A 26,416-nucleotide genomic window follows, 5' to 3' on the forward strand; every position below is an offset into this window, starting at 1 on the left:
CTAAGTTTCAAACTTCTGCCCCTCGCCTGCCACGCGAGCGCACGAACCTGGGGAAGGCGGCGGCGGGAGGGGAGAGAACAGAACGGAACGGAACGGAACTTCTTGCTTGTTTTTGTCCGCGTTAGTGATGCCGATGGGGTTTGGGTAGAAGCCGTAGATCCCTTGGCTGGGGAGCCGGGAGGGGAGCGAGTGGGAGGCACTGGGGCTGAGGTCGGGCTGGGTCAGCCCGGGGCTGTGCAGGGCCAGGGGTTTTAAATGGCTGAGAAGGTCCTTGCTGCAAAACTGCTTCATTTCAGTTTTGCACCTCTTGTCCTGTAAGGAACGTTTAGCGAAGGACTGTTGTTTTTATGTAACTGAGGAGCTGGTGCCTGACCCCAGCGTGGGGGAAGGACCGAGAGACATCAGACTATGAGTCCTTAATGTAAAACAAAGTCTCTTAACCAACCCTGGAATGCAAACTGATACCTGTGTTTACAAGTTAATCTAGGGGGAAGGGTAGCCAAAGAACCAGGAATCCATATTTTAAATAGATTGATAAGGGGAAGGGTATTGTTAGAATTAGAAGAATAAAATATGTAAACTGAGGCAGGGTCGGGTGGTCCGTAAACCCTGCAGTACCAACCCATGGGGAGCACGGGAGGGAAATTGTTGCTGGGATTTTGGGGGATATCAGCAGGGGCTCTTTGCCCTATTAGGTGTGCCTGCCTTTAGGTAGAACACCCGATCTTGCAAAATCGTTATTGAAACATGCTTTGCTGAGAGATCCTGCCTGGGCCTATTATATTTGCAAGGTAATTGTTTCCTACAGTCTGAGGTGTACTGTTAAAAGGTAATTAAAGGTCTGCTGCTGTGGTTTTAAGTTACTTTTACGCCATTGCTATGCGTTGCTATTTTTATTATAATTGAAAAACATGCTAGTAACTAGCTTACCTAAATCTATGCAACATAATAATCTCAACACTTGCGTGGCCGTTAATTTGGAAAAATCTTAGCTCTGCTGTTCATTGAGTCAACTTTAGCACTACGTAGACGTCTAATGAAAGCCAGTGAATATTTTTCATTTTTCCTTATTTCGTAGTTATCTATAAAAGTTGTGTGTTCTTATATTTAAGAGTAATATTCATTTACAACAGTATGTTAAATCTTTAGTGTGCTGATTTCAGTGCACTATAAGCTCTTCCTGCAGGAGTTAGGTTTTTCAGCAAAAAAATATGTCTGTCTCGTGTACGTATAAATAGCAAAGTGATAACACACTACAGTTACAGTGGTGTCTATAAATTAGTTTATCAGGTTCTGTTATTTCACTGTTGTGGTTTTTGTTGTTGTTTTTTTAACCTGGTATGTTGTGACCTATTCCTGAGACAACCTTTCAACTCTTGTGCACAAGGAGAAGCTTCACATTCCTTACTTCAGTTGGAAATTGTAATAGCTGCTCATGCAATTCTCCCTGGGTTTTAAGATATTCCTGGGCTACTTTTATTAGAAGGCTATATTTTTTAAAACACTATTGAAATCTGTCAGTGTTTTCTAATAGATGTTTCAGATATTTACCTTGACCAGTGAGTGCAAAGAGTTAAATCTATTAGCACAAAGTGGAAATAAAATAATAGAAGGAAATATTGACTTCTAAATCTGTAACGTTATTTTAATAATGTGGTATAAAATGGGTTCAGAACACTAGATTAGCTTTCTTAGATGTACCCATCTACTCTTAAACTTTACTCTGAGTAAATGATCCTGCTTGTGCAATTCTGTCTTGTTTCCTTTCACAGTAGGTACACATAAGGCATGAGAGCTCCAGTTACAGGAATTTTCCTGTTCATTTCAAGAGCCACTAGGAAGGGTCTCACTGTCTGTGGTTACTTAATACTCTTGCTGCTCAGTGTTTGCAGCTTAGAAAATTAAAAACACAATACTTGTCTACATTTCCTGTGGATTAAGATTTTCTAGATCAGTTTAAGGCTCGACAGCCCATTGAATATGTTTCAGCAGCTGTTTGTATTGTGAAGGGGACTTGTTGTCTAATATATTTTTGTGTTATTTAATGTATTTTGAGGGTGTTATTTGACAGCCATCTGAACATCAGCCAGCGTGTGCCCAGGTGGCCAAGAGGCCACCAACATCCTGGCTTGTACCAGGAACAGTGTGGCCAGCAGGCCCAGGGCAGTGACCGTCCCTGTGCTGGGCACTGGGGAGGCCAAACCTCAAATCCTGGGGTCAGTTTTGGGTCCCTCAGCTCAGGGGTCAAAATGGTGGCACCAAGATCAACTCAGGGCTCAAAATGGCGGCACCAAGATCAACTCAGGGCTCAAAATGGCGGCCAGAGGGGTGGCGGGATCACCTCACAACAAGAAAGTCACTGAGGTGCCAGAGCAAGTCCAGAGAAGGGCAACTGAGCTGGGGGAAGGGGCCGGAGAAGAAGGTTTAGGTTGGCAATTTGGGATAATTTCTTCCCAAAAGGGTTGTGAAGCCCTGGAACAGGCTTCCCAGGGCAGTGGTGGAGTCACCATCCCTGGAGGGGTTGAACAGACGTGGAGATGAGGTTCTCAGGGACAGGGGTTAGTGCCAGAGTTAGGTTATGGTTGGACTCAATGATCTTGAGGGTCTCTTCCAATCAAAATGATCTTATGTTTCTATTTAACAAAACATTAGTTTGTAAAAGCATAGATTTGTTTTTAAGATATGTTTTTGACATTTCCTGGCAACACTGAACTTCACAAGGAAACTTTAGAATAATCCTCTAAATCCGCCTCGTGATCTGGCTGATAGTATTGCAGAATGCCCAAGTAAAACAATGTTTCCTAAATGCTCTGGGAAACCAGAGGCTGAGGAGCTACTAGTCCTTGTCTTGAGGATAAGATGAAATACTTGCTCTAAAATGTGGGGAAAAAACCCTCAAAAGTTACTTACAATTCTAAGTCAAAATGATGATGGTTCTGCTATTTATCAGTGTAGCTGAATAGGCGATGGAGTTGGTCCCCTGAGGAATGTAGAACCTTCTGCCTTTTGGTTTTGTCCATTTTTCTCAAGCCTCTATGCCTGTTGAAATAAAGTACCCATCTGAGCTTTCTTGTAGTGTTGAGAGGGTGCTGGTTACTTTTCTGGCAGACAACATCAGCATTCTGGGTGATCTGCCTCTTCCGATCCCTGTACTTGAAAAGGGGAAAATAATGTGCTTGCTGTTGGTATTAGATGTGAGGCCCTGGAGTCCGGGTCGGTTCCAGAGGTTGGGTTTTGGAGTAGGTTGTTTGTAGAGCTAGGCTGGTGTTGGTGGAGTTGTCTTTAGACCAGGCATAAGTTCTGGGGTTGGTGATGGTTTCTAGCTCTCCTTTTGGTTCTAGAGCAGGTTCCAGGTCAGCATATGGATCTGCTGGAGTGGGGCTGGGGTCTGAGGCGGGGGAGGTCCTAGAATCTACTTCAGGGAGTTCTCCTGTTTTGGCATCTTGAGAGGATTTGTGGTACTTGCTGATAATGGCAAGTCTCCTGGTTCTGGTTTGCTGGGGTTTTTTTGGTTTGTTTCCTTTTTTATTTTTTTTTCTTTTCCTTGTATGCTTTTTCTTTCTTATTTGGGCCTTTTTTCAGTTGACAGCTGTCCTGGTTTTATTAAAAACAAGTTTCTCTTTTAGTGAATTTCCCTGTCAGCTAAAGTCTTCTTACTTATTGCAGTTTTCCTGAAAGTTAGGTACATGTTTTGGTAGACATAGCAATGGAATGCAAGGTCATTGATAATGATGCGTCTCGCGAGATGTGCAAGCAGGAGGTGAACTGAAAATTGACCAACTAATGTATTCCATCCCATTCACATCATACTTCATACAAAAGTGGGGGATCACAAGGATCTCGTCCCTTTTTGTTATGGCCGACACTGGGAGAGGATCTTGCGAGTTGTCCCTGCGAACTGAGGCCTAGTGACAGACTGAATCCAGCTCCGGTTGGCTGCAGAGTCCAGTCCAGGACTTCGGGTGCCAGCCCTACATCTGCCAGAGCAGCTGCCGGGACTTTCAAGATTGGTTTTGTATATTTTGTATTATTTTCTCTATTTTTATTAGTAGCACTAGTAAAACATTTTTTATTTTTTCCAACTCTCTTCTCTCTGTCCTTCTTTTCCTCCCAATCGCCTGTCCTTAGTGGGAAGGGGGGAGAGGGAGGGGCTGAAGGGAAAAGCAGGGGGAGAGGAGGTTAACAATACATCTGCCATGTTTTTATTGTCACCCTGCAATCAAACCACGACAACAGCCCATAGGATGGGGATCCTATCATCCCATAAAGGGCAGCGCTCTCAGATCTCTAGCATGCTGACTTGTGCTACCTTTGTGGCCAGTCTTCTCCCTGGAGACAAAATTTGGTGTTCTCTATTGAGGGAAAGTTGGTTACAGTTTAGCTGCTGAGCCAGCACATCTGCTCACAGGACTTGGCAGCATGTGCACAATCCTCAGGCCCTTGGGGGATGGCTGGAAGGTGTCAAAGGGAAAAAAATCAAGGATCTCTCTTGTGATGGGAGGGAACTTCTACTGAGGAGGGGAGGGTTAAAGAGCCATAGACTTGTTGGAAATTGGGCCTCACTGATTCTTTTGCTTCTTAAATCAGTTAAGGGTATTTTTAAGGATTGTACAGTTATTTCTAAGTAACAGTAGCTGTCGGGGTGCAGTGTATCCTGTTCTTGCTGCTCTGCAAACATTCAGTGTGTTTAACAAGATGTGCTTGCAATTTTAAAAGCCTTTAGTTCGTCTGGTTCGCAAGGACTATCAAGAAAAGCCTCAGCTAATTGTTTCATCATCTTGCATCTCAGACTCCTGGAAGGTTTTTCTCAATCTGTTTTTCTTGTGTTACCAAATAATGTAGGACCATTTAGTGGAGACTGTGTTTTGTTTATCTGTTCTCTTGATAAGTATTTCTGATGGTTTGTGGAGGTATTTAGGTATGTAGTTGAAATGCCTTAAGCTTGGCAAGATTTCAGAGTGATTTGTAACATGCAGGTTTAGAAATCTATGAAAAGTATTCATGTAGCTCTTTATTTAATTGCTTTATAAAGCTAAACTATTTCAGCTCTTCCGATGCCGACTGTACGAAAAGTGCTCTTCCCCTGGCCAAGCAAATAGTGCAGTTGGTGCTGAAATGGAGTCTGAGATCTTCTTTGACAGAAACTTCTTTTCTTGTTTATGTAGTACAGGAGGATGGAATTTAGAATTAAACATGCAGGGGATGGTTTACCTGTGAGCCATGAGCCAGCCAATTGGGCTGAAGTCAGAGTCTATGATGTTGTGGGGGTTTGTTTGTTTTCTAAGTGATCTAGTGGTTGCGAGTGTATGACATCTAATCCAATTCACTTTCTTTAGTCACAGCACTACTTTTAAAGATCAAATCTGAAATGTGAAAATTTTCCTTTCTCTTGTATCCTGAGCTCTTTGGGAAAGAATTCAGTTGTAATCACTGTAAACCCTTCAACAGCTCCTTAAGTAACTATAAGCCTTGTGCTCTCTTCAGCTGTAAACTACCCCAACCTGTATCAACAGTGATGCTCCTTTTTCTAGGTAGTGAATTGATTTTCAGCACTAACACTGCTGGCTGGGAGGCGAGTGGTTGTTTTATGGTAGTGCAACAATACAAACGACTGTGAAAAGAAGCAAATAAGTTTTGTCACTCAGTGGCCATAAAGAAATGGAGTTCAGTGAGCTGGACTGGTCTCAAGAATGCTGACTCTTCCTGATCCTGTCAATAGTATGGGCACTCAGTCTTAGTTTATGGCTTAGTTTTCCTCCCAAAATGAGGCTTTGGGCCCTAAAAATGAGGTTTTTTGCCCTCAAAATGATGATTAGCTGAAGTCCAGGATCTGCTCGCTGCCACCTCCTTCCTTGTTCCTTTCAAGATCTTGAGCCCCACTGTCCTGTGGTCTTCACAGACACAGCTGCCATCAGTTACCGTGTCCCGAAACCAATTCTTCTCTCGCATTGACAGGCAGATCAGGCTGGGCATCACCCCAGCTGGCCCCTCTGTTGTCCCTGAAACAGAGTTCTTTACCCGAGGTGCATGCAAAGGAGCCAAATTCTCCACACAGAAGACAAGAGATGCTTTTTATTACAGGGTTGTACAAGTCTGGATGCTGGATCCAACTAGCGTACCAGCAGTACAAAGGTCTCAATCATTTATACAAAATGTGATCACTATACACATGCCCTCAGTGCCGTCCTGTACAGCTGATTGGTTACAATATTTGCATACAAGTTATGACTCACTGTTCTTACTACGCATGCTCAGTGAGTAGGGGTCTTCTCCTGGAGGCCGGTAGCCTTTGATGAGGAGGTATGTTCTGAGATTAAAACTCTATTATAATGAGCAATGTTTACTTTAGGTTAAGCATGTCTACAAAATTTGGCAATAAGCACTAGATACTCAACTGTGACTTCTCACTTCTGGGATAGGTTTTGTTCTACAATTAAAAATTAATTGCTACTAGACATCTCATTTATTATTCACCTAATACTAACTTTCTAGTAGGCCTCATGGCCAGGTCTTTTGGCCTACCTAGCAACAGCTTCCCCCCTTTGGGACTTATTTGTACACATCTATATATATCAAATAAGTCCCACCTTTTCTAAACTCTTTTAGTGACTGCAGCACAACACCTCACTATATATTGCAACATAACGTACAAACATACAAATATAACAACTGCTAATACAACGATTACAATAAACTTCTTAATCCACTCTGTAAATCAGGAGTCCAGGATGTCAACCATGCCCAAACTTCTTGAAATCTAGAAGAGATGTTGTTTTTCTGTACCTCATGCAAGACTGTCGTATGTTCACAAATCTCCTCTAAGTCAGATGTGATTCTTTTAGCTTGAGCAACATTCAAATGAAGTGTTTTCCCAAAGTGGTCCCTAGATATATCCATAGGAAGGGGTATTCCTAATATGGAAACCCCTTTATTTGAATTTTCCAGGAAACACGCGCATACTCAGCAATTGGTCTTGTTAGCTATCTGCAGGGTCTTCTGGATCATCATAAAATGTACATTTTGGGTCCATGGATTCTCCTGATTTAACAGCCTGTGAATTTACTATACCACATGACAGGCAAAGACTTATGGAACTGTAATACATGTTTAAACAGATATCTACAAAGAAAACAGGCTAATGCTACAGTCAATATTCTTGAATACAATCAGATTCTGTCTAAGATTCTGTATGGGATTCTATTTCAGTCTAAGTGCAGTTCATTAAGTTTTCTCCATTTTTAGTTTTAAAAGAGTGATATCTTCTTATTTCCACCCAGCCTCTGTACTTTTCTGTATTCTAATGTGGTGGACTCAGGAACTGACTCCCTTAAGTTTCACAGCTGTGTTAGTTATCAACAATACTGTACAGAGTCTTTTCCGCTGCTCTTTCAGAGGTTTGTCCCTCCAGGTCCAAAGAGAGACTTGATCTCCAGGTCAGAAGGGAGGCACAGGCACATCTAGTGCCACAGGTGCTTTTGCCTGGATATACCTATGTAATGATGAGAAAGTTTTTCCTAAAGGCAACATATATTCAGTGAAATATTCCCTGAAATATGCATTCGATCAGCTTTTCCTGTCTGTATTATTTCTGCTATAAAACCTGGGCCTCGATCTGACGAGATCCCGTCTGGAACCCCAAACCTTGGTGTGACTTCGCTCAACAATTTCTTTGTTACTTCCCTAGCTTTGTTGGTACGGCATGGGAAAGCTTCAGGCCATCCAGAAAAGGGATCTACTAATACCAAAAGAAATTTATAATTATTACACTTTGGTACTTCAGAAAAGTCAATTTGCCAATATTCTCCCAGAAAATTCCCTCTCTTTATCTATCCAGGTGGAGGCTTTAACCCTATCGTAGGATTATTTTATAACATATCACACATTGTTTCGCTATTTGATTAGCATAGCTTTGCATTTTGGGTCACAATGAGCTGCACAAGGAACATTTCTGCTCCAGCCCTGTCATCTACACAGGTACACCTGACATCAGAAGCAGCTGCACAAACTGGAGGCTGCTCTGGCGCTGTCCCCTAGAAAGGCACATTTGACATCAGAAGCACACGCAAAAGCCAGCTTCCTCCTTCTGCCCTGTCACCTGCTCGTGCACTGTGACATCACAAGCCACTGCACAAGCCAGGGTCATGCTCCTCGCCTACCACATATGCAGGTACCAGAGACATCACCTGCCCCTGCGGAAGTCAGGGTCCTGCTCCAAAACCTCCTCAGCCACCAGTGACATCACAAGCAGCTGCACCAGCCAGGAATTTGCTCCTAGCCTGTCACCTTCTCAGACACCTGTGACATCATATGCACCTGCACATAGAAGGTTCCTACTCCAGCCTTCTCACCTACTCACGTCCATGTGGTGTCACAAATACCTGCACAGGCCAGCTGCTGCTCCTTCCTTCACAGCTACAGACCCACCAGTGACATCACAAGCAGATGCATAAGCCAGAGGATTCCTCCTCCCCCATCTCCTGCCTGGGATCATGTGAGCTCCCAAGAACCTGCACAACCCAGGGGCTGCTTCTGCCTTATCACCCGCTCAGGCACATGTGAAATCACAAGCACATGCACACGCCAGGTGACTCCTTCTACCCTATGACCTACTCATCCACCTATGACATCGCAAGCACCTACATAAGCCAGCTGCCTACTCTTGCCCTATAAAGTACTCTAGCCATCAGTGACCATATAAGCAACAGCATAGGGCAGGGGCCTGCCCCTAAACTATCATCTACTTAGGATCATGTGGCATCACAGGCATTTTGACAAGCCGGGGGCCTGCTCCTAGCCTGCCACCTACTCATCCACCTATGACATCACAACACCTCCTCAAACTACGAAGCTTCTCCTGGGCTAACGCCTATTCAGCCACCACTGACCTCACAAACACCTGCCCAGCAGGAGCATCCTCACTGCCAATACCATCTTTTTCACCTCCACCTCTGTTTCCCACCTCCCCATGCTCTCCTCTCTCCCAAGCACCTTGCTCACCCACTCCAGGACCCACCTATGCCTCAGTCTGTCTCTGTGTTTGGGCGGCAGACGTTACCTGAGAAGCATTCTCCCAACCAGGTCACCTGCATCTCTTTCACACCTCCCTCTGCTCTCATTCTGACTGTGCCAGCTGTCTGATGTGCTTTTTCACCTCCTGGGCCACGTCATCCTGCCTCCCTTCTGCTCTTAAGCCCCGTTCCTGCAAGAGAAGTGACAACTAGTCAGTGCCCCCTCTGTGGCACCTTCCCTGCACCTTCTTGAGCTGGATGGCTGGTGGGAACATCAGCCCCAGCTGTGCTTGAAGTCTTCTCCTGGCACAGGAACAGCGCTGGGTGTGCTTGGTGTGCACCACGCTTCCCAAAGGAGAAAAGCAACACTTACAGTGACTCCTGGGCAATGTGCTGCTGGGAAGAGATGATTTGAAGGCAGGTTTGCTGCAGGTCCCAAAGCCCGCCCAGGTCTTCTCTCTGTCCCCCACCTCAGCCACAGGCCCCAGATCTGGCTCCTTCCAACAGGATTTTAGAAAGCCCGTTCCCAGCTGTGAGTGGCAGCCCAAGGGCAGGATGAAGAAACATCCCCCAACTGGCCTCTGTCCCCAAACCACCAAAATATCAAACAGGCTTTCTTTCTGACTAAATATTCTGCAGTTTTAGGAAAAGAAACTGTATACTTCCAGATTAAATAGTCTAAGACCTTTAGAAGGCAATCTGGGCTTCCATTCCAGAACAAAAGAATTTCCATCACAGACTCTTATCCACAACACCCAAGATCGTCTTGTCAGTGACTCACAAATGCTGAGTTTCAAAAAAGTCTTGTGGCTAATAAAAAGTCCCCTGTCCTCCCCAAACCTTTTTTTCCCTCATGCCCTGAGCCAACACCAGTAATAATCATATTATTATTCTGCATTTACCACTGACCTGAAACCCCTCCAAAGATTATTAACTGATGTACGTGGCAGCACTCTTTATAAGGCAGAACCATCACTTAACCACACACCCACCATTAGCTCTTTTGTAGCAAGGCCTCTGTGACCAAGCACATCTACATGGATATCTCTGATGGACAGGAGAAGACCAGCCTGAAAAAAAATCTTAGATTGTCTTGGCCCTAGTGAAAGCAAAGCATGTGGAATAACGATACAAACAAAGTTAAGAGAAAGCAGGATAGTGGAGAAGGCAGAAAAGGTGACGTGTCTCACCCACCTCTAATTTCAGAGACAGTTTCAAGGGTTTTTCCCATTTTGTTTTGTTTTTAAATCACTGCCCAGCACAAGGGAAAAAAACCCCACACCTGCTGTTTAAGGAGAGCTGAAAACTACAAGAGTAAGACTACCAAGTCTGTAGGATTATTCGTCATTCCAGGTCACAGTGGTTTGTTTGGTCTTTTTGCAATCTCAGTGGAGAGCTTTAACTGAAAATCACCAAGTTCTGATATGGAAATAGAAGTTAGTCAACAGAACCCCCTGGGAAACTGCCCTGAGGGACAAGGAAGCAGAACAGAGCTGGTAGATCTTTAAGGAGGCTTCCCACAGAGCACAAAAGCTCGCGATCCCCAGGTGTTAGAAATCAGATAAGGAGGGCAAGAGGCCGGCACAGTTGAGTCAAGACCTCCTGGTCAAACTAAAGGGCAAGAAGGAAATGCACGGGTGGTGGAAGCAGGGACAGGGATCCTGGGAAGAGCATAGGGACACTGGCTGGTTGTGCAGAGATGGGATCAGGAAGAACAAGGTGCAGCTGCAGCTGAACTTGGCAAGGGATGCAAAGCATAACAATAAGGGCTTCTACAGGTATGTCAGCCAGAAAAGGAAGTTCGAAGAAAGTGTGGCCACTGTGATGAGCAAGAGTGGTAAACTGGTAACAATGCACAAGTGAAGTCTGATGTACTCAACAACCTTTTTACCTCAGTCTTCACTGGCAAGTTCTCTTCCCACACCTCTTGAGTGGATGAACTGCAATATGGGGACTAGGGGAGCAAAGTCCCTCTAACTACAAGTGAAGGTCAGGTTTGTGACTGGTTGAGGAACCTGAACATACGTGAGTCTATGGGACTTGATGAGGTGCATCTCATAGTCCTGAGGGAATTTACTAATGTAGTTGCTAAGCCACTGATATCTGAGAAGTCCTGGCAGCTAGGTGAAGTCCCTGGTATATACCAATGCATTGTGTATTGCTAAGACAAAAGCTGTGACCTTATTGTCGATACGGTTATAAGTGAAGATGACTAGATACCACCATGACTGGAACTCTTTCAAATTCAGTTGCATTTTCCCAGATTATTTTCCAAATTTCTATGAGTAAGATAACCCCCTCTCCTTATAACTGCAGCAAATGGTCAGCTTCCAATGCTAATAGGGAAGACCATAAAGGCTGCTGTACCTTGTTCTGATCACTTGTTGTCTTACTTTATTTGCGAGCACCTCAGCATCAATGCTGTTTAGGACTCCCAATCCTTTTCCCAGGGTACCTGACACATCTCTCTTTGCTGTCTTTGGGATGTAAAGGTTTGTTCATGTAACCATGTCAACCATCCTGCATAGGATTTACCTAAGAATGGAGAACAGGCTGGCTTGATTGTAGAGGCAGTGATTTGCATCAATACCGCTACTCATTTAAGAGATCATGATGGACTGAACAGTAGTTGTTGCTGCCCTGTATTTTTGACCATGAAGGGTCCAATTTTAAAAATTTGTGAAGAAAGAGTTTTCCTTCATAATTTTGGCAGGTGCTTTTCCTATTGCTGTTGTACCTGCTATTTCTATAGCGGGTACCAGCTTATTGACATCTATTCTAAATCTGACTCCTGACATCAGTCCTCTACTGCTATGATTCCATTCACGAGTTGCAGCTACAGATTTCACCAGGGTGAAATTGCACCAACAAGGTAGATCCTTGCTAAAGACACAATCGTTTTCATGTTCAGTCTCCCATTCCTTTGAGACATAACATACAGCTACTCAAGATGCCTTCTCGTGACTTGATCCAGTGATCGTCCGACATCGTATTTTAATTTTATAGCCCCCTCCTCCCCAAAGCCGGGGGAGTTTAATGGTAGACTCGTTAAGTCTCCGTCTGTCTTCCACTACCCAGCTCCAAACCTTATTTAAGTATGTCTCATTTCCGTGCATGACTACAGTGGCAAGATTTATACCTGTCTCATTAGGGGGTATTCTTACTTCATACCCAACTCGAACCTGAGTCCATGGCCATTGCAATGTTCTCTGGCCATGGGTTGAGAGGAGCAGTGTTGTCAGGATTTGGACTAGCAATATGATCACAGGTTTTTTGTTTGCCATTCCACGGGGTGCTAAAAGAGATAATAGAGACTGAAAGCAGACTTGCCTTTTTTTTTTCTCATATACTAATTTGTTAGCTGGTTGGCTATTCACCATTCGCTTTACATGAGAATGGTGTATCCAGTTTTCTTTTCCTAAAACTTTAACAGCAAAATAAGAACGTGTTAGGACAGTATACAGCCCGTCCCACTTAGGCTCTAATTTTATGTGCGAACACTTTAGTTAACACCTCATCCCCAGGCATTATGTCATGCACTTGTATTTCCAGTAGTGTAGCTTGAAATAAGGCAAAGGGTACTTCTGTTATCCCTCAGCACTATTATGAAAACTTCAGGTGATTTCAAACCCACTTGACTACAAGTTTAAGCCATTATATACCCTTTGGTGGCCCTGGCTGCCCAATTTAATTCTGAAATTGAACAGCAGATGCCTGTTTTGCATTTGTATTCAGCAGTGGAAAAAGTTGCTTGGAAATGGCTTAAGAACCCCAGTGAGACTGCTTCTATCTTTATGGAGTAGCTGGAATGGAGTGGTTGCCCTCTCTGGAAGATCAGTAGAAAATACCTCAGTACTCAGCTCAAAAAAAAAAAAAAAAAAAAAAGTCTCCCTGTGCTCTACCTGGAAGTGAAAAGGTTGAGTAGGGAGCATCTGTTGCGGTGGCCTCGGGCAGGGAGCTCCTGTGAGAGTATCTGTGTACTGGAATGTGTTGTAGGACTAAAGAAAAATGAGAGCAGATGAGCATGGCAGAGGAATTTGCTCCTCCAGCTCCTCTAGGGAAGAGCGTTGCCTGCAACAGAGAAGGGAGGAGAGCAGAGTTGTGCCTGGTGGACACTGACTCCTATCTTGGCACAGCCAACATTGCCTGGGAATTGCCTCTAGCAGCTTGCAATCCCAGAAAGCTGTGTGAACACTGACATCACCTGCACTAACCAAGAGGAAAGCAAGTTATAGATGAGCAAAAACTGTGACCAGTTCAATGTTGATAACACTCTCGTGTTTGAGCTATTGCTGAACAGTGCTAGATGGCACGAAGAGCCTTGTACCTCTGCCTTGACCAATCTGCAGCTGGGGAAGGGATCTTTGAGCTCACTCCTCTTTGAAGACCAATCCCAGCCCCACCTGGGCATGATACAGAGCCTCAACAGAGTCACCTGACAGCTCAGCATGGAAGGGAACTGAGGAGATCTCTACTCCAATCTACCGCTCAAAGCAGGTTTGGCTATGAGGTCAGACCAGGCTTCTTATAAAGCTTGTGTTGCAACCTCCAGCAGTTTTGGTGCCCCCTGCTAGACTTGCCAGTGCTAGGGGTCAGACTGCCTTAGCTTTTTGAATTATTTGGTATACTGTTTTTTATGGAACTTCAGGAACTATATGGAACTATAAGGCTGCTCATATATAATTCACTTAGCATAAGTAAGTTTGCTTAGCATAACTTCTGCAAGCTGTGAAATTTTGAACTTTCGAACTTTCTGCTCTGATAAGCTAAAAAGGCCTCAGTCTTCAAGCTAGAGGATAAGGGGAGCTGCCTCCCTGGAGATAAGTAAAGGAACAGAACAGCATCTAAAAGAAGAAAAAAGAGAAGAACTTTTTAGTTTGCCAGAAACTTATTTTTCTCCAGCTGCAAGTATGACATAGCAACCGAAGGTCAGAATTTTGACAGACAGCCTGCCTGACTAAAATGAAAAGATCCAATGAAGAACGGGGAGACTTTGCAATTGGTCTGGTATGATGCACAGGGGACGAGGGCTTGGATTATGGGGATGTAATTGTCCCAAGTTTTATTTTGCTGAGGGTCCCTCTTCAGGAAGCACCCAGCTCGAGTTGCAATATGCTGTACCTAGCAAATCCGTTATTTATTTTAGAAAATTTCTGGAATCCATGCCCGAGTCTCTGCTATGGGTAACCTGGGGAACAGAAGCTTCCTCAACACTCTGTTTCCTTTTTTTGTCCTAAATCTTAACTTGAAGCCAGAGAGAAACAAAAAAACTACAGAAACAGCAACAAAACCTAACAACAACAACAAAACCAACAACAAATCACAACGACAGCAACAAAATAAAATAGAAAAAACCTGCAACTCAAAAGCTCCTAAGTTGGGCAATGGGTCCAAATAAATTATTGAGATGACTGAATATTCTGCAAAATGCCCTTTAGGGTTTGCAGAACCGAAGAGGAGAAAATGTGACTGGCTTTGCGCTTTTCTTCAGTCAAAGCAGAAATGCCTACTATGGCATCTCTGCAAAATAAAACTCAGCATAACTGAAGCAGTACATTTGAAGTTTCTACTGAAAGAACTTGAATGGACCTGAGAAAAATGGGGAGAGGAGTTTTTTTAAAGATTATTTTACAACTCCTCTGCCTGCCAAACAGATCAGCAGCCTTACATGTAGTTTCATAGAGCCTCTCTGTTTGTTTCAAATAAAAGAAAGGGAGACTCATACATTATCTCAACACAAGGCCAGCATCCTCAAAACTCTATATGCCACAAGTACCACCTTTGCCCTCCTGTGCAGTCCTCTACCTGCATCTCAGAAAGCCCATATTTGGTGTTTCAAGAGCTAATACTTGGAACAAATATTAGTGTTGCTAGGAGCAGAAGGAAGGACAGTGTCTTTCCAAAGAGGAACTGTTGCTAACGACACTCTCTCCAGTGCAGCTTCAACCTCGTGAGAGATGAGGAAGTTCTCTGTCCTCTGTCTCCCCAGCTACACCACTGAGCAGATCATTTCTGTTGTCCCATACAGAGCCAGGAAACAGGTAAGAGATTTACAAGTCTGATCCAGCGCTGGATGGGGCTGGATGCTGCTTCTCCTCAGCTGATCTAACAGCAAGAAGCCTCCATGAGGGCAGTCCCTCCATGATGGCTGAGCACTCTGGAGGCTTTGGTCTGACTGACAATTCTTTCATTTCTCCAGAAAAAGAAGTCCTTTCATAGTCAGCCCTTTCTACAAACAGAAGAAAAACTTTGTGCAGTGTCCAGGAAAAGAGCAGACACCTGACCCACTCCAACAGGCCTTCCTAAACTGACTCATCCATCACAGAGCTAAAACTAGGTAAGAAACAAGCAGGAAAAGACTCCACGACCAATGTATAATGACCAATTTTGCAGACAGCATCACATCTCACACCCCTACTCCACACGGTAGCCAAATATATAATCACCATGGTTGGGCTGAGCCACTTTGCAGGGGTTTGACCACTCGTCATGCTGGGCTCAACGTCATAGGTCCCTCAAGCAGCCCTGCTCCAGCACGGTCTCAATTCCTCCAATATGTGTTCACAACAAGAGCATTTCTTTAATCCCTCTGGCTGCGCATGAAAGCCAGAAATCCAGAGCCAGGAACACAACAAAAGCAAAGTGCTCATGGTCAGACAGCTGGATGAAGAACTGCCAACCCTCTTCTACAGTGATGAGACTCCTAACCCTCTTCTACATGCTGAGGCCTCATCTTATGTCTGGGAATAGCTGCATTCATGTCACAGAGGAACCGTTTCTGAGGCACTGATTGATCTATTCCATGAAATAGGAAATGCTACTGGAGACACTGCTCAAATCGCCCCTCTGACAAATATGGATAGGGGTCAGGCAGATTCTCAAACATTGAGCCAGGCAGGCAGAGCCCAGCTCTGTGGTCTGGTTCCAAGACTCCAAGCACACCCTGGCCCCACGGACATAGGGTGCTTCTCTCTTGCTGGAGATGGAACTGGGGCTGGGCTCTGGGGCCAGGCTGACCTGTGTCCCATCACACACTGCTAGTTCCTGCCCCCAGCCCACTGTGCCTTGGGGAGCCAGGGAACAGCCATGCCTCCCCTTGTCATACTCACACCCTTGAGGCACAAGCATGGAGTGGAGCGGGACATGAGACCAGAGCTTCTGCAACCATCAGAATTGTCCCTGGCCAGAGCAGTACAGGGCAGTGGGTAAAGCCTTGAAGTGCCTGGCCATGAGGTGCTCACTGTGTAGTGCTACAGAACAGGTCCAGCAAGAGATGAGGATCTGATGGTCTGTTCCAAAAGAGCAGCAGGGTCAGGGAGCTGCAGAAATTCTCTGATTCCTGCCCAAGGTGAGCTTCCATTTTGACAGGAAACTCTGCATCTGCCCTCCGTTCTTCCTTCCCTGCTGGGCTCCACGTCCCCCATGCCTGCAGGTCCAGACATCTCAGAGAGGCTGGGTAGGGGTCCAGCTGCACCCAGAGCTGGATAAGGCAAACATGTTGTCTGTGAGGGATGAGTTTGAAAGGATTCACTCCCCCATCCCTGGGAATTGTCTTTGGAAGAGGAGGTGAATTGACCAAAACAGAAATAGTGAATGATGATTTTCCAGACAATACACATGGATGACCCCAGGAGAAATGTGCTCTGTACTGAAATAAAAACACTGCTCTGATAGCAGGTCTCATGGCCACAGATGCTGCAGTTCCCCTGCACATGCTGTGCCCCTGCGCTTTCCAGCTTTGTCCTCTCTCCAGCTCCAGTAGAAATTACAAAAAGTCTTCTACTTGCCTGAGGCCCAGAGTTCTCTCTCCTGGTCTGCCTTTGCCACTTGCTGCTGAAGGCTCATGTTTTCCCCTTGGGCACAGGGAGGACCATCTGCAGCTCCTGCTACTTGTCCCAAACTGGAGTTAGCTGTAGCTCAGTCTGTTCTTTCCTGCCAGCCCTGGGTGGAAATGCACAGGCAAACTGAGAAACAAGCTGGCCTGCTCTTTGGAACACAGCAGCTCCTGAGGCTCAACTATCAAATAGCAGATGAATAGATGTGACCCCTTCTGAGAGTGAACTTGGTACCAACACAAGTCCAAATCCTTTCCTCCCAGCCTAACTACTCTTGTTCTCATGGAAGTACTACTGGAGCCCTGTCCTCTTAATTCTCTGTTTATATTTTTCCTCTGTGAGGTGCCTTCACCTCACTCTTTTCTCCCAGGTCTCAAGGGTGACCCCAGAGGCACAAGTCAGTCCCAGAGTCCCAGGCCCACCCCAGTAGGTGCTTTGCTGTTCCTCCATTCTCTTCAGAAATGTCTGGTGTGGAGGTTGAGAGGAAAGCGAAGAAGTTGGCAGCTGTTGTTGACCTCTGATGTCTGGTACCTATAGTATGCACCAGTTTCTGAAGGTCTTGCAAGAAGGCCAGTGCCAAGGTCAAGCTGAATTTCCAGTCTAGGCACCTTTTAGGGCTGGGACAAAGGCTAGTATTACTCTGCAGAACTTTTGCTATTCACTGATTATGCTTCCTTACTGGCATATTATTGCACCTGTTGCCTGTTTTCCTGTTGAACTGACAGGAGAAGGAGTAGGTGTATGTGATGTGTTGAAACCTCATGTCCTTCCACATTCAGAAGGCAAGTTTTCTGTTGAAGCAAATCAATGCCAACATGAAGAAGCCTGGAAGGAAGTGTCCCTTTGGCCATATGGCTTACCACTCAAAGGCAGCCCTTATGGGAAGATGCTTTTAGCTGCATCTTTCAGCCCCAAATCCTCTGAGTGTCTTGTACCTGCCCCACAGAAGCAAAAAAAAATCATTGTTGGCCCTTGTGAGAAAGAGTCATGAGGAGAAGCTGCCTATGGAATGAGTCATGTAACATCCACACCATAAAAATACCCTGCTGCAGAATTCCTGGGGCTCTAGTGACAACCTGGGGATGCTGCAGGGCAGCTCTCTGCTTCTGCAGGCTCTGTGTCACATGGACCAGTTTCGTCTGGGGCTGCCCAACTTGCAGGAGGATGTTAAAGAGCTGCTGGGGACAGCACCATGCTTGGGGACAGAAGGAGACCAGAGTACTGGGCACTGCCTACAGGGAAATTAGCTCAGGGTCAGCAGCCAGAGTGGAAAGGAGGCAATACAGTAGAAGCTGGGTGCTGTGAGAGCAGTCTAGCCTGGTCTGGTTGTGTCGTGGTTTAACCTGAGCTAGCAATACAATCATGATAGCTGCTCATTCACCCCTCTTCTTGCTCCCTGCCCCAAAATAGGGGAGAGAGTTGAAAGGGAAGGGAGAAATGGGTTGAGATAAACATGGTTTAATAAAATAACAAAATACTAATACACTACTAGTAAATATATATATATATATATATATAAAATAGAAAGAAAGGATACTCAAGGGAATTCCTCATGATCTCCATCCACACCGAGCAGCCAGTCCCAGGAAGCAGCACCTGGTCCCAAACAGCTGATCCCAAAGAGAGAAAAAAGGAAAAAGGCCCAAAGGCCCCCCAATGGCAAAAGGCCGAAGTAAATGTCTCAAACCGAACTTGCCCAGCTCTGACAAAAAGAGCAAAGAAGAATGTGAGAGAGAGAGAGGAAGGAAGGAAGGAAGGAAGGAAGGAAGGAAGGAAGGAAGGAAGGAAGGAAGGAAGGAAGGAAGGAAGGAAGGAAGGGAGGAAGGGAGGGAGGGAGGGAGGGAGGGAGGGAGGGAGAGGAAAGTCCTGACTCTCCTTAAATATGCAGCATGACACTAAGGGGATGGAATACTCTTATTGATCAGTCTAGGTGTCAGTCAAGCTCTGCCCCATCTATACCCCCTTCCTTGATGCCTCATACCCATGAGCAGAGCTCAATGTCCTTGGCTCTCAGACCAGAGCAATTAAAAACATTAACCCTGAGCTGGGGTGTTATCTGCTTGTTCTCAAACTAAGCACAAATAGTGGCTGTACTAGCTATGAAAAAGAAAGGTTTCTAACTGCGTGAAGAAAATTAACTCATTTTCAATCAAACCAGCACAGGCTGTGTGGCTGACTCACTAAGGCTGCACAAGTGGAGTATGGCCTGCTTCACTGGGACACGAAGGAGGCTGTTTCAAGGGATAATTATAGTCTAGCTGGCTCAACATGTTCATTGGCCCTTGGCATGCCTAAGAAACAAAAACACGATGGCCATGGTTTTCCACAGTAAGTGCAGGCTCCTGCACATCGGTATTTCAGTTGGTTTCTGAAAAATGCTGTGGGCCCTGCCCCCCAGGAAGCAGTTAACGTGTTTAAAAGTAAGAGAAAATTTGTCTTTAGTCATGTGTTTTAACCTCAGTATCCTGCTTCAAGCAGGCAGAATCTTTCAGCCTATGAGAAAAAAGTCCGTGTTGGGGTTTATTGACTTCCCACCAAACGGCCAGGTTATCTATCAAAACACCCCGCAGTGTTTCCTGTTGGCCCCTTCCTAGTATCGGTGAGTGAAAAAGCAGCACCCTGTTCTCTCACTTTCTGAGGTCTGTACATTAATGCTCATATTGCCCCTTGTCTTAACTGTTTTCTCTTCAGACCCATCCCTTTTTGTTATGATCCACAATTTTCAGCCTGAATAATTTGAAAGGGGAATGAATAGTTAAAATTCCTTTAAACCTAATAGGGCCAGAACTCATAGTCCTCCTGAAGTCTCTTAAATGTGACAAGGAGTGTCTCTCCCTGTGGAAAGCCCAAGAAAGACAAATTTAATAAAAAGGAAAACTGGGCTGTAACAGGTGGTTTTCTGGTTCTCAGTGGTCAGTGGATAGGACAGTGGAATTTCAACAATTACCAGCTAACTTTTAGAAGAAATGGCACAGTGCAAACCAAGCATAATATGACTTTATTTTGGTGTATATTAAGGAAACCTAAAATGCAGGTGCTCGATACATAACAAAAGAGAAAAATGTTCTAAAGAAGAGATGGAAATGAAAATGCTACTGAATACCTATATGAAGTGAATTCCTTCAGGTCCAGTGTTACCTGTTCTAGTTACCTGCACTACAAAATTGCCACTGATAAAAACTTCTAAAAATCAAAACTATAAAATACTCCCTCTGTGCCTGGGATCCCTAAGCAGAAAATAATTACTTACATACACAATAATATAATATGACCAGAGATGGCATTTTTAAAGCATAGTAAGTATAAATTTCAATTTTTAAGTTTCCAAACTGTCTAAGCAATTTGAATGCTTCAGTACAATGGATTCAGGAGCAGGAGAGCTAACTATTCCTGCTTAGCACAGGGATGAGGGAAATTTCTTATGGAAATAAGAAATAACAAAAATTGTTCTAACAATTAACGAAACTAACCTAGACAAGAGTTCAGCAGTATTAGCTATTTAAGAAGGCTTCCAGATGGTGTTAACTGAAGAACACCTCGTGGTGTTTAAATTATCTTGCTGTGTGTTCTTTCCTGCTCTTCTTCAGTCCGTTGCTGGCTCACCTAGTAGCTGAAAGAGCAAACAATGTTTATTTAAAATTCTTATTCACATTTAATGCAGTGGTGTTGAGTTTCTGTTAATCTGGAATGGCTTGGACAATTTTTTTTTTTTTTTTTAATCATTTTGGCTACCTGATGTTCAGAATTCTCCCTCCTCCTTTTTTCCACCCCCCTTTTCATATTAGTTGGATTTTGGAATTCTCTCTTTATAGTTCTTGCTGATCTGGACATTTACCAGACTTTGTGTTCTGCCACTTGAAATAACCAGCAGAAGATTTCTGATAGAACCCGAGATGCTCTGGACTAGCCTGATGCAAAGACAATTTGGGGGTGAGATGCAATTTGGGGACTGCATTAACTTATCCAGTGGAAACAGGAAGAGCTGAACTGACGTCGTTCCTTGTGGGGTTACAGAAAGATGCAAAGCCAACTGGTCACTCCTTGCACTTGCCTCCTGTGTTTCCAGGGACTGAATAATCTTTCCTATCTCAGAAGAGAAACAGCTTGATACTCATGATTGTATTGAAGGCGATGCTTTTTGCCAGCAGGACTCTCAAACCCAAAACAGCCATGAACAGCATATTCACTCTCTCCATTTTGACATCTGCTTTAAAAAGAAGAGGGAAGAGAGTGTGATGATGATATTATCCCTAGCCCCACTCCCACCCCCCAAAAAAGAAGGAAAACCCACACGTCATAGGTGGGTAAGGGAAGCAGGAACAAAGGAAAAGATGGCAGAGGAATGTATCAAGGGCAAGGAAGAGACACGTCTGCCCAGTGTGCAATTTACTTCCCATTGCTGTTTCATCCCATGGAAATTTGTTAGCTATTTAGTCTGTTAACCTGAAACAGCAGTTTATTTCTCAATAATTACTTCCAATTCTGACATTTCTGCACGAGAGAAAGCAATTTTTCATGTTTTGATATTGAGTCCACAAAAAGTGCAGCTTATTGCTTAGTAAGTATCTTCAATTCAGATATTTCTGTATGAAAGACAATGCATTTTCATGCATTGTTACTGAATCCCCAATAAAGTGACCATATGCTATTGTTCCTTCAGGCTACTCACCTTTTGTAGAGGCACCTGTAATGCTGCAAGAATTAACTGTTTCAAATTCTTCAGTTTTCTCTTCTGTTGAATGAGACACACTATAAATTGTATACAAACGATATAAAACAAAAATCACACAAAACATACCTATATCTCTTTTCCCAGCAGCAGATAAATAGTACTAGAGAATTAGAAGGCAGGCCATTAATTCTGAGATTAACTAGAAGAGAAACATTAGCTTTCTACATGTAATTGCAGAAAAAAACAACCAACCAACCAAGCAAACAAAAGCAGAACAAACAAAATCAAAACAAACAAACAAAAAACTACAAAAAAACCCCAAACTCAACAACCAAACAAATCAGGATTCTTGAGTTTTATTTTCTGTCTTCTTTGAAATGAACTTTACCATAGAAAAAGAATAATTTAAAAATTGATCCAAAAAATGCAAAATATTTTTTGGGGAAAAAAAAATCACATCATTTTTGGTTTGGGTTTTCATAAAAGTTATTTCAAGCTTTCTTCTAGCAGGCATGTATATTCATGTCCCTTGAACTATTTTGCCTTAGATAAAGGTAGACTCACAAATACTAGAGGGGTTTTATTTTTGGAGAGGGGAGCGTGTGTTTCAGAGTTTTTGTTTGCTTGTTTGTTTTCTTTTATGGGAAAAAAACTCCAGTTACTTAAATAGTTGAATTAATTTCATATATGCTAAGTGCTTTTGAACATCTCATCTTCACCTAACTAGGCACCTACACATCTTTCTGACTGCAGTTACTTGTTCCTGCTAGGTTCTCAAAGGGCAAAAAAAAATCTTGGAAGATGCATCTCCCAGAATCACGTTGCGTTTGGACCACAACACTGTACCTGGCAGAATTGTGCTGGCTGTATTCTTGTTCCCCATGTGCATAGCCTTGCATGTCACCTCTGCATCTGGTTCCACTCCAACTATCTTCATGGTACTATACATCCCCTCAGATGTGACAAGAGGTGCCTTCAGATCGTATACAGTGTCACTCTTGGGCACATCAAGGCTGATGTTCTTGGGATAGAAAGTCCTTGCCAAACAAGCCACGTTCAGTTTGTCATATTGTTTGGCTTCCTTTGATTTAAGCACAATGACTTCTGGGGCAGATTCTTCTTGACTCTCTGAAAAAGAAACATCATTTTGGGATGACTTAATTTTCTGCATACTTTTATGAGAGTTAATTCATTTATAGTTCAGATATAGTACAGCCACCTCTCCCCCCTGACAGCTGAGTGTCTGAGTGTTTCTGTCTTCCTTCTGTTTCCCAGAGCAGATCAAAGACAGAAAGTGACTGTAAGGGCAGGATTTTAATTGGATTTTCTAATCCATTGGGCTCCTAATGTTGTTTTTACCAGAACTCATATGTGTGTATACATATATATATACATATTATATATATATATAAAATGAATTCCTTTAGCAAGGGAGCTTGAAATGAGGAAGGGAACTTTTAAGAATACAACACAAATTATCATCTTAATTTTGAATTCGTAACAATTGAGATATTAAGAAGAACATTTACTCCAAGGGTAGCCTTATAGGCTTGTAGCATGATACATATGAAAAGATCCTTTTTTCTTTATTACCCCAAAATCCTTTACCTGGTGAGGCTAAAAGGCTGAACCATAGCACATAGGGAAAGAACAGTTCGTTACTCCACTGTACAATGCTATTCTAATGAGGGGGATTACTTGCAGGTAGAAATGTTCAGTTCCAAGGAGGTTTCCTTTCCAAATTCCATTCTTTGAAAGTGTCTGTAATGCTTCTATGTGGAGCTTGACCAAGGCATATAAACTTAACACATGAATAGCGCTATGTGAGCTCTGGAGAGGTTTCCAAGTCATGAGACCATCTCACTGCATGATGGTGAGCCATCCTAAAGAACAACACTGAGGTGTCTAACAGAGTAGTTTAGTGCCATTCTAAATACACCATTTATTCTGTCTTTTCTCTGGCAGTCCCTTCTGAAAGAAACACATCTCTTGTAGATCCTTAGGATGTCTTTGCAGTGGGGGTGTGGCAGGGGAGCAGTTATATTTGTATTGCACATAAAAAGCAGTTAATATGCTTATGCAAACACTTGTACTTCTTTCTGCTTTTAATCTTACAAAATGACAAAATCGGCTATATATCCATCCTCTTGTGTATCTTGACTTCCTCCAATGAGAAGTATACAGGGAATGAACCAAGTAATTCCTTAGCTATTGTCTTACTGAATTCTCAGGAGGAGATGTCTCAAAAACTGTGTGATGATTAAAGGATGTTTTCCATATATTTTTTGTCTGGAGATTCTCAGGAGTTCCAGCTCCTGTAGTGTTCTTAGATGTTTTAAGTCCTTTTGAATATCTTTCACAGAAATTGGGAAAAAAAGAAAAAAAGGCACTAAAAAAGTCAGTATGCCCGCATCCTAGAAACAGGAAAAATCTCCTCTGGTGTCTGGAGGAGCCAATGGTTTCTAAAGCCTACTATTTGGGGAAGTGCTTTTTTCCCTCTTTCCTGAAGGACAGGAGTTATGACACAGAAATTAGTGACATAAAATTCATACTGATATGAATTTTCAGCAGAAATTTCTCATTATGCTGTCATATCACAGGATCCCTTTGCCCACCCCTGTACAAACTTGAGAAATACATTACTGGTAAAACAAGTGGAACTTACTTGGCTCAACTGAAAAAGTGATCCCGGTTCCAAATACAAGCTTGTCTGTTGCCACACTGTTTTCACATAGTCAAATAAACCCAATTTCCTCACCACACTCTAGAGGTGTATAAAATCAGGGCGTAAAATGCCAGTGGTTTCCACAAAAGATCGATACATGGACTGCCGTGAAAGTGCTCCAAAGTCACCATTGTTTCCAAAATCGTGCAGAGACAAAACAAAAATTTCATAGTAGAGTGATTTCAAACAACTTGATCCAGGCCAAAGCTTTTAAAACACTTTTTCCTTCTATTAGCTCAGTAAGCAATATACTTCCAGAATAAATGCTCATAAGAATTCTGCAGTTCTCATCTTCAAAATATTCCCTTTTTCCTTTCTTCCTCAAAATGCATGGTTCTTTTTGCAGTCTCAGGTTTTTGTATGACACCCCACAGTGTTTGTGTCACTGTGCTACTCCAAGTTCTCAGCACAGTGATATACTTAGTTACAAAAAGTGCCTCTTCCTTCCCTTTTGCTATACAGTATTTCATATGAGACAGGTAGTCATATATCATACATACCACATGGAGAAATCACTTTAGAATAAGGACCAGAAGCTGGGCCAAAAGAGGGAGTTGGGACCTGTAGGGTTATAACAAATGATTATAATGTTGCTCTGGGAAGGCTCAGATTTTAGTCTAATGAAAAAGCAAAAGTTAGGTTGAAGTATTATTCTACAGCAATTAGCAAAATTCTTCAGAGTTGCAGAAGTGTTTGGTTTTTTTTTTTCTTTTTTTGGGATGGGGGTGGTGTTTGTTTTTTGGTCGGTTGGTTGGTTTGGTTTGGTTTTATTATTGTTTGGTTTGTTTTGGGTTTTTTTGTCACTTTGAACTGTATTTTGTTGTGCAGGAAGAAGAGGAATACACTCAGTCTGGGCTTTAGCATTGTTATCTTTCTGGACTGGCCAGTGCTGAGGGCTGTTTGGTGCCTCAGGAAGTCTTTATCATGCTTTTGGTATCTTTAAAAGTGAAAAACAAATTATTATTCTTTATTAGGTAGAGATATGTCATTGCATGGGAAGAGTCATTAAATAAGGATTCTGCTCCATATCATGCAAAATGGATTGAGCAAATCCTGCATGATGGACAAGTTCTGCAACCTTAGTGTCACCTGCACCCAAAGACCTGTGTGGAGCATAATATGCAGGCGAAGATAAATCTTGTTTGAATACATTTCTTTTGTGTAGGCTGGACAGCAAAGGAGCTGCCACTTCAGTGATCACTCTGGAAGCAGAGCTGTGGTGGCTGTTGCCTGACGGTTATTCAAGATGCTATTAATACTAAAGATAACCTTGCAATGCAAGGATGTAAACACAGCCACATGATACAATTACCTTTGAAACATTAATCGCTTGGTATTTGCACCAGGGTAAGTGTATGCGTACTTCCCTGCCCCCACCCCATGGACAGTGTTTAAACAGAACAATCCTTGAAAATGGACATGCCCTGGTTCTCTTACCTTGAGATAGTAACTCCAAGATGACCTCATGTTAACAGCTTTATAGGGAAAAAATAAGACCTGGGTACAGACAGGCTCGGGTGGTGTACAAAGGAAATATGATTTAATACTACTCTCTAACTGCTGTCAAACTGGAAGAGGACAGGAAGGAAGGGAAATTTATTAACATCCTGAAAAAAAATAAAATAATGACATGTACAGGAAGATGATAAGGCCATTGTGAGTTATTATATGGTTGATCTACCCAAGTGAAAGAGGCAGTGAGGGAAAAGGGTGCAAAACTGTTAGTCTGATCATCTACCAAAGTGGTACTGAGAGTTGGCAGCGAGGGTCAACAAATATACACAAAAAAGGGGGTGGGAGGTGATGATGCAAAGAAGCCATGACTGTAAATGGCCCAGGAGTGGATGGGCCCTGCTCTCTTCCCTGGAGCTATTGCTTGCCAGGGTGATTTCATGCAAGCTCCAAGGCCTCCTTAGAGTTTAGCAGCAATGGAGACTCTGCAGCTCCCATCTCCCACAGAAATCTAACAAGGGGTTTGAGAATGAATGCATTAACACAGATTTCCTAGGAGAGCGAGGTAAATTAACTTCAGAAGGGAGAACCACCCTGCAGGATGACCTGGATAGGCTGGAAGAGTGGGTTGACAAGAGCCTTATGAAGTTCTACAAGGACAAGTGTAAGGTCTTGTACCTGGGAAAACATAATCCTGGAATGCAGCACAGGCTGGGATCTACCC

General features: G+C 43.4%; 1 protein-coding gene across 1 annotated transcript in view; it reads right to left on the minus strand.

Annotated features, from left to right (window-relative positions):
- LOC135992577 (uncharacterized) overlaps positions 1–26,416 on the minus strand; it is a 43,478-nt gene continuing 17,062 nt past the window's right edge. The window contains 7 exon segments of the mRNA XM_065641865.1: positions 1–312; positions 20,576–20,673; positions 20,676–20,751; positions 20,914–21,047; positions 21,513–21,575; positions 22,362–22,639; positions 24,177–24,236. Of these exon segments, the coding sequence (XP_065497937.1) occupies positions 1–312; positions 20,576–20,673; positions 20,676–20,751; positions 20,914–21,047; positions 21,513–21,575; positions 22,362–22,639; positions 24,177–24,236 (1,021 nt within the window).

This window comes from Caloenas nicobarica, chromosome 10, assembly GCF_036013445.1.
Source record: "Caloenas nicobarica isolate bCalNic1 chromosome 10, bCalNic1.hap1, whole genome shotgun sequence".
Taxonomy (NCBI): domain Eukaryota; kingdom Metazoa; phylum Chordata; class Aves; order Columbiformes; family Columbidae; genus Caloenas; species Caloenas nicobarica.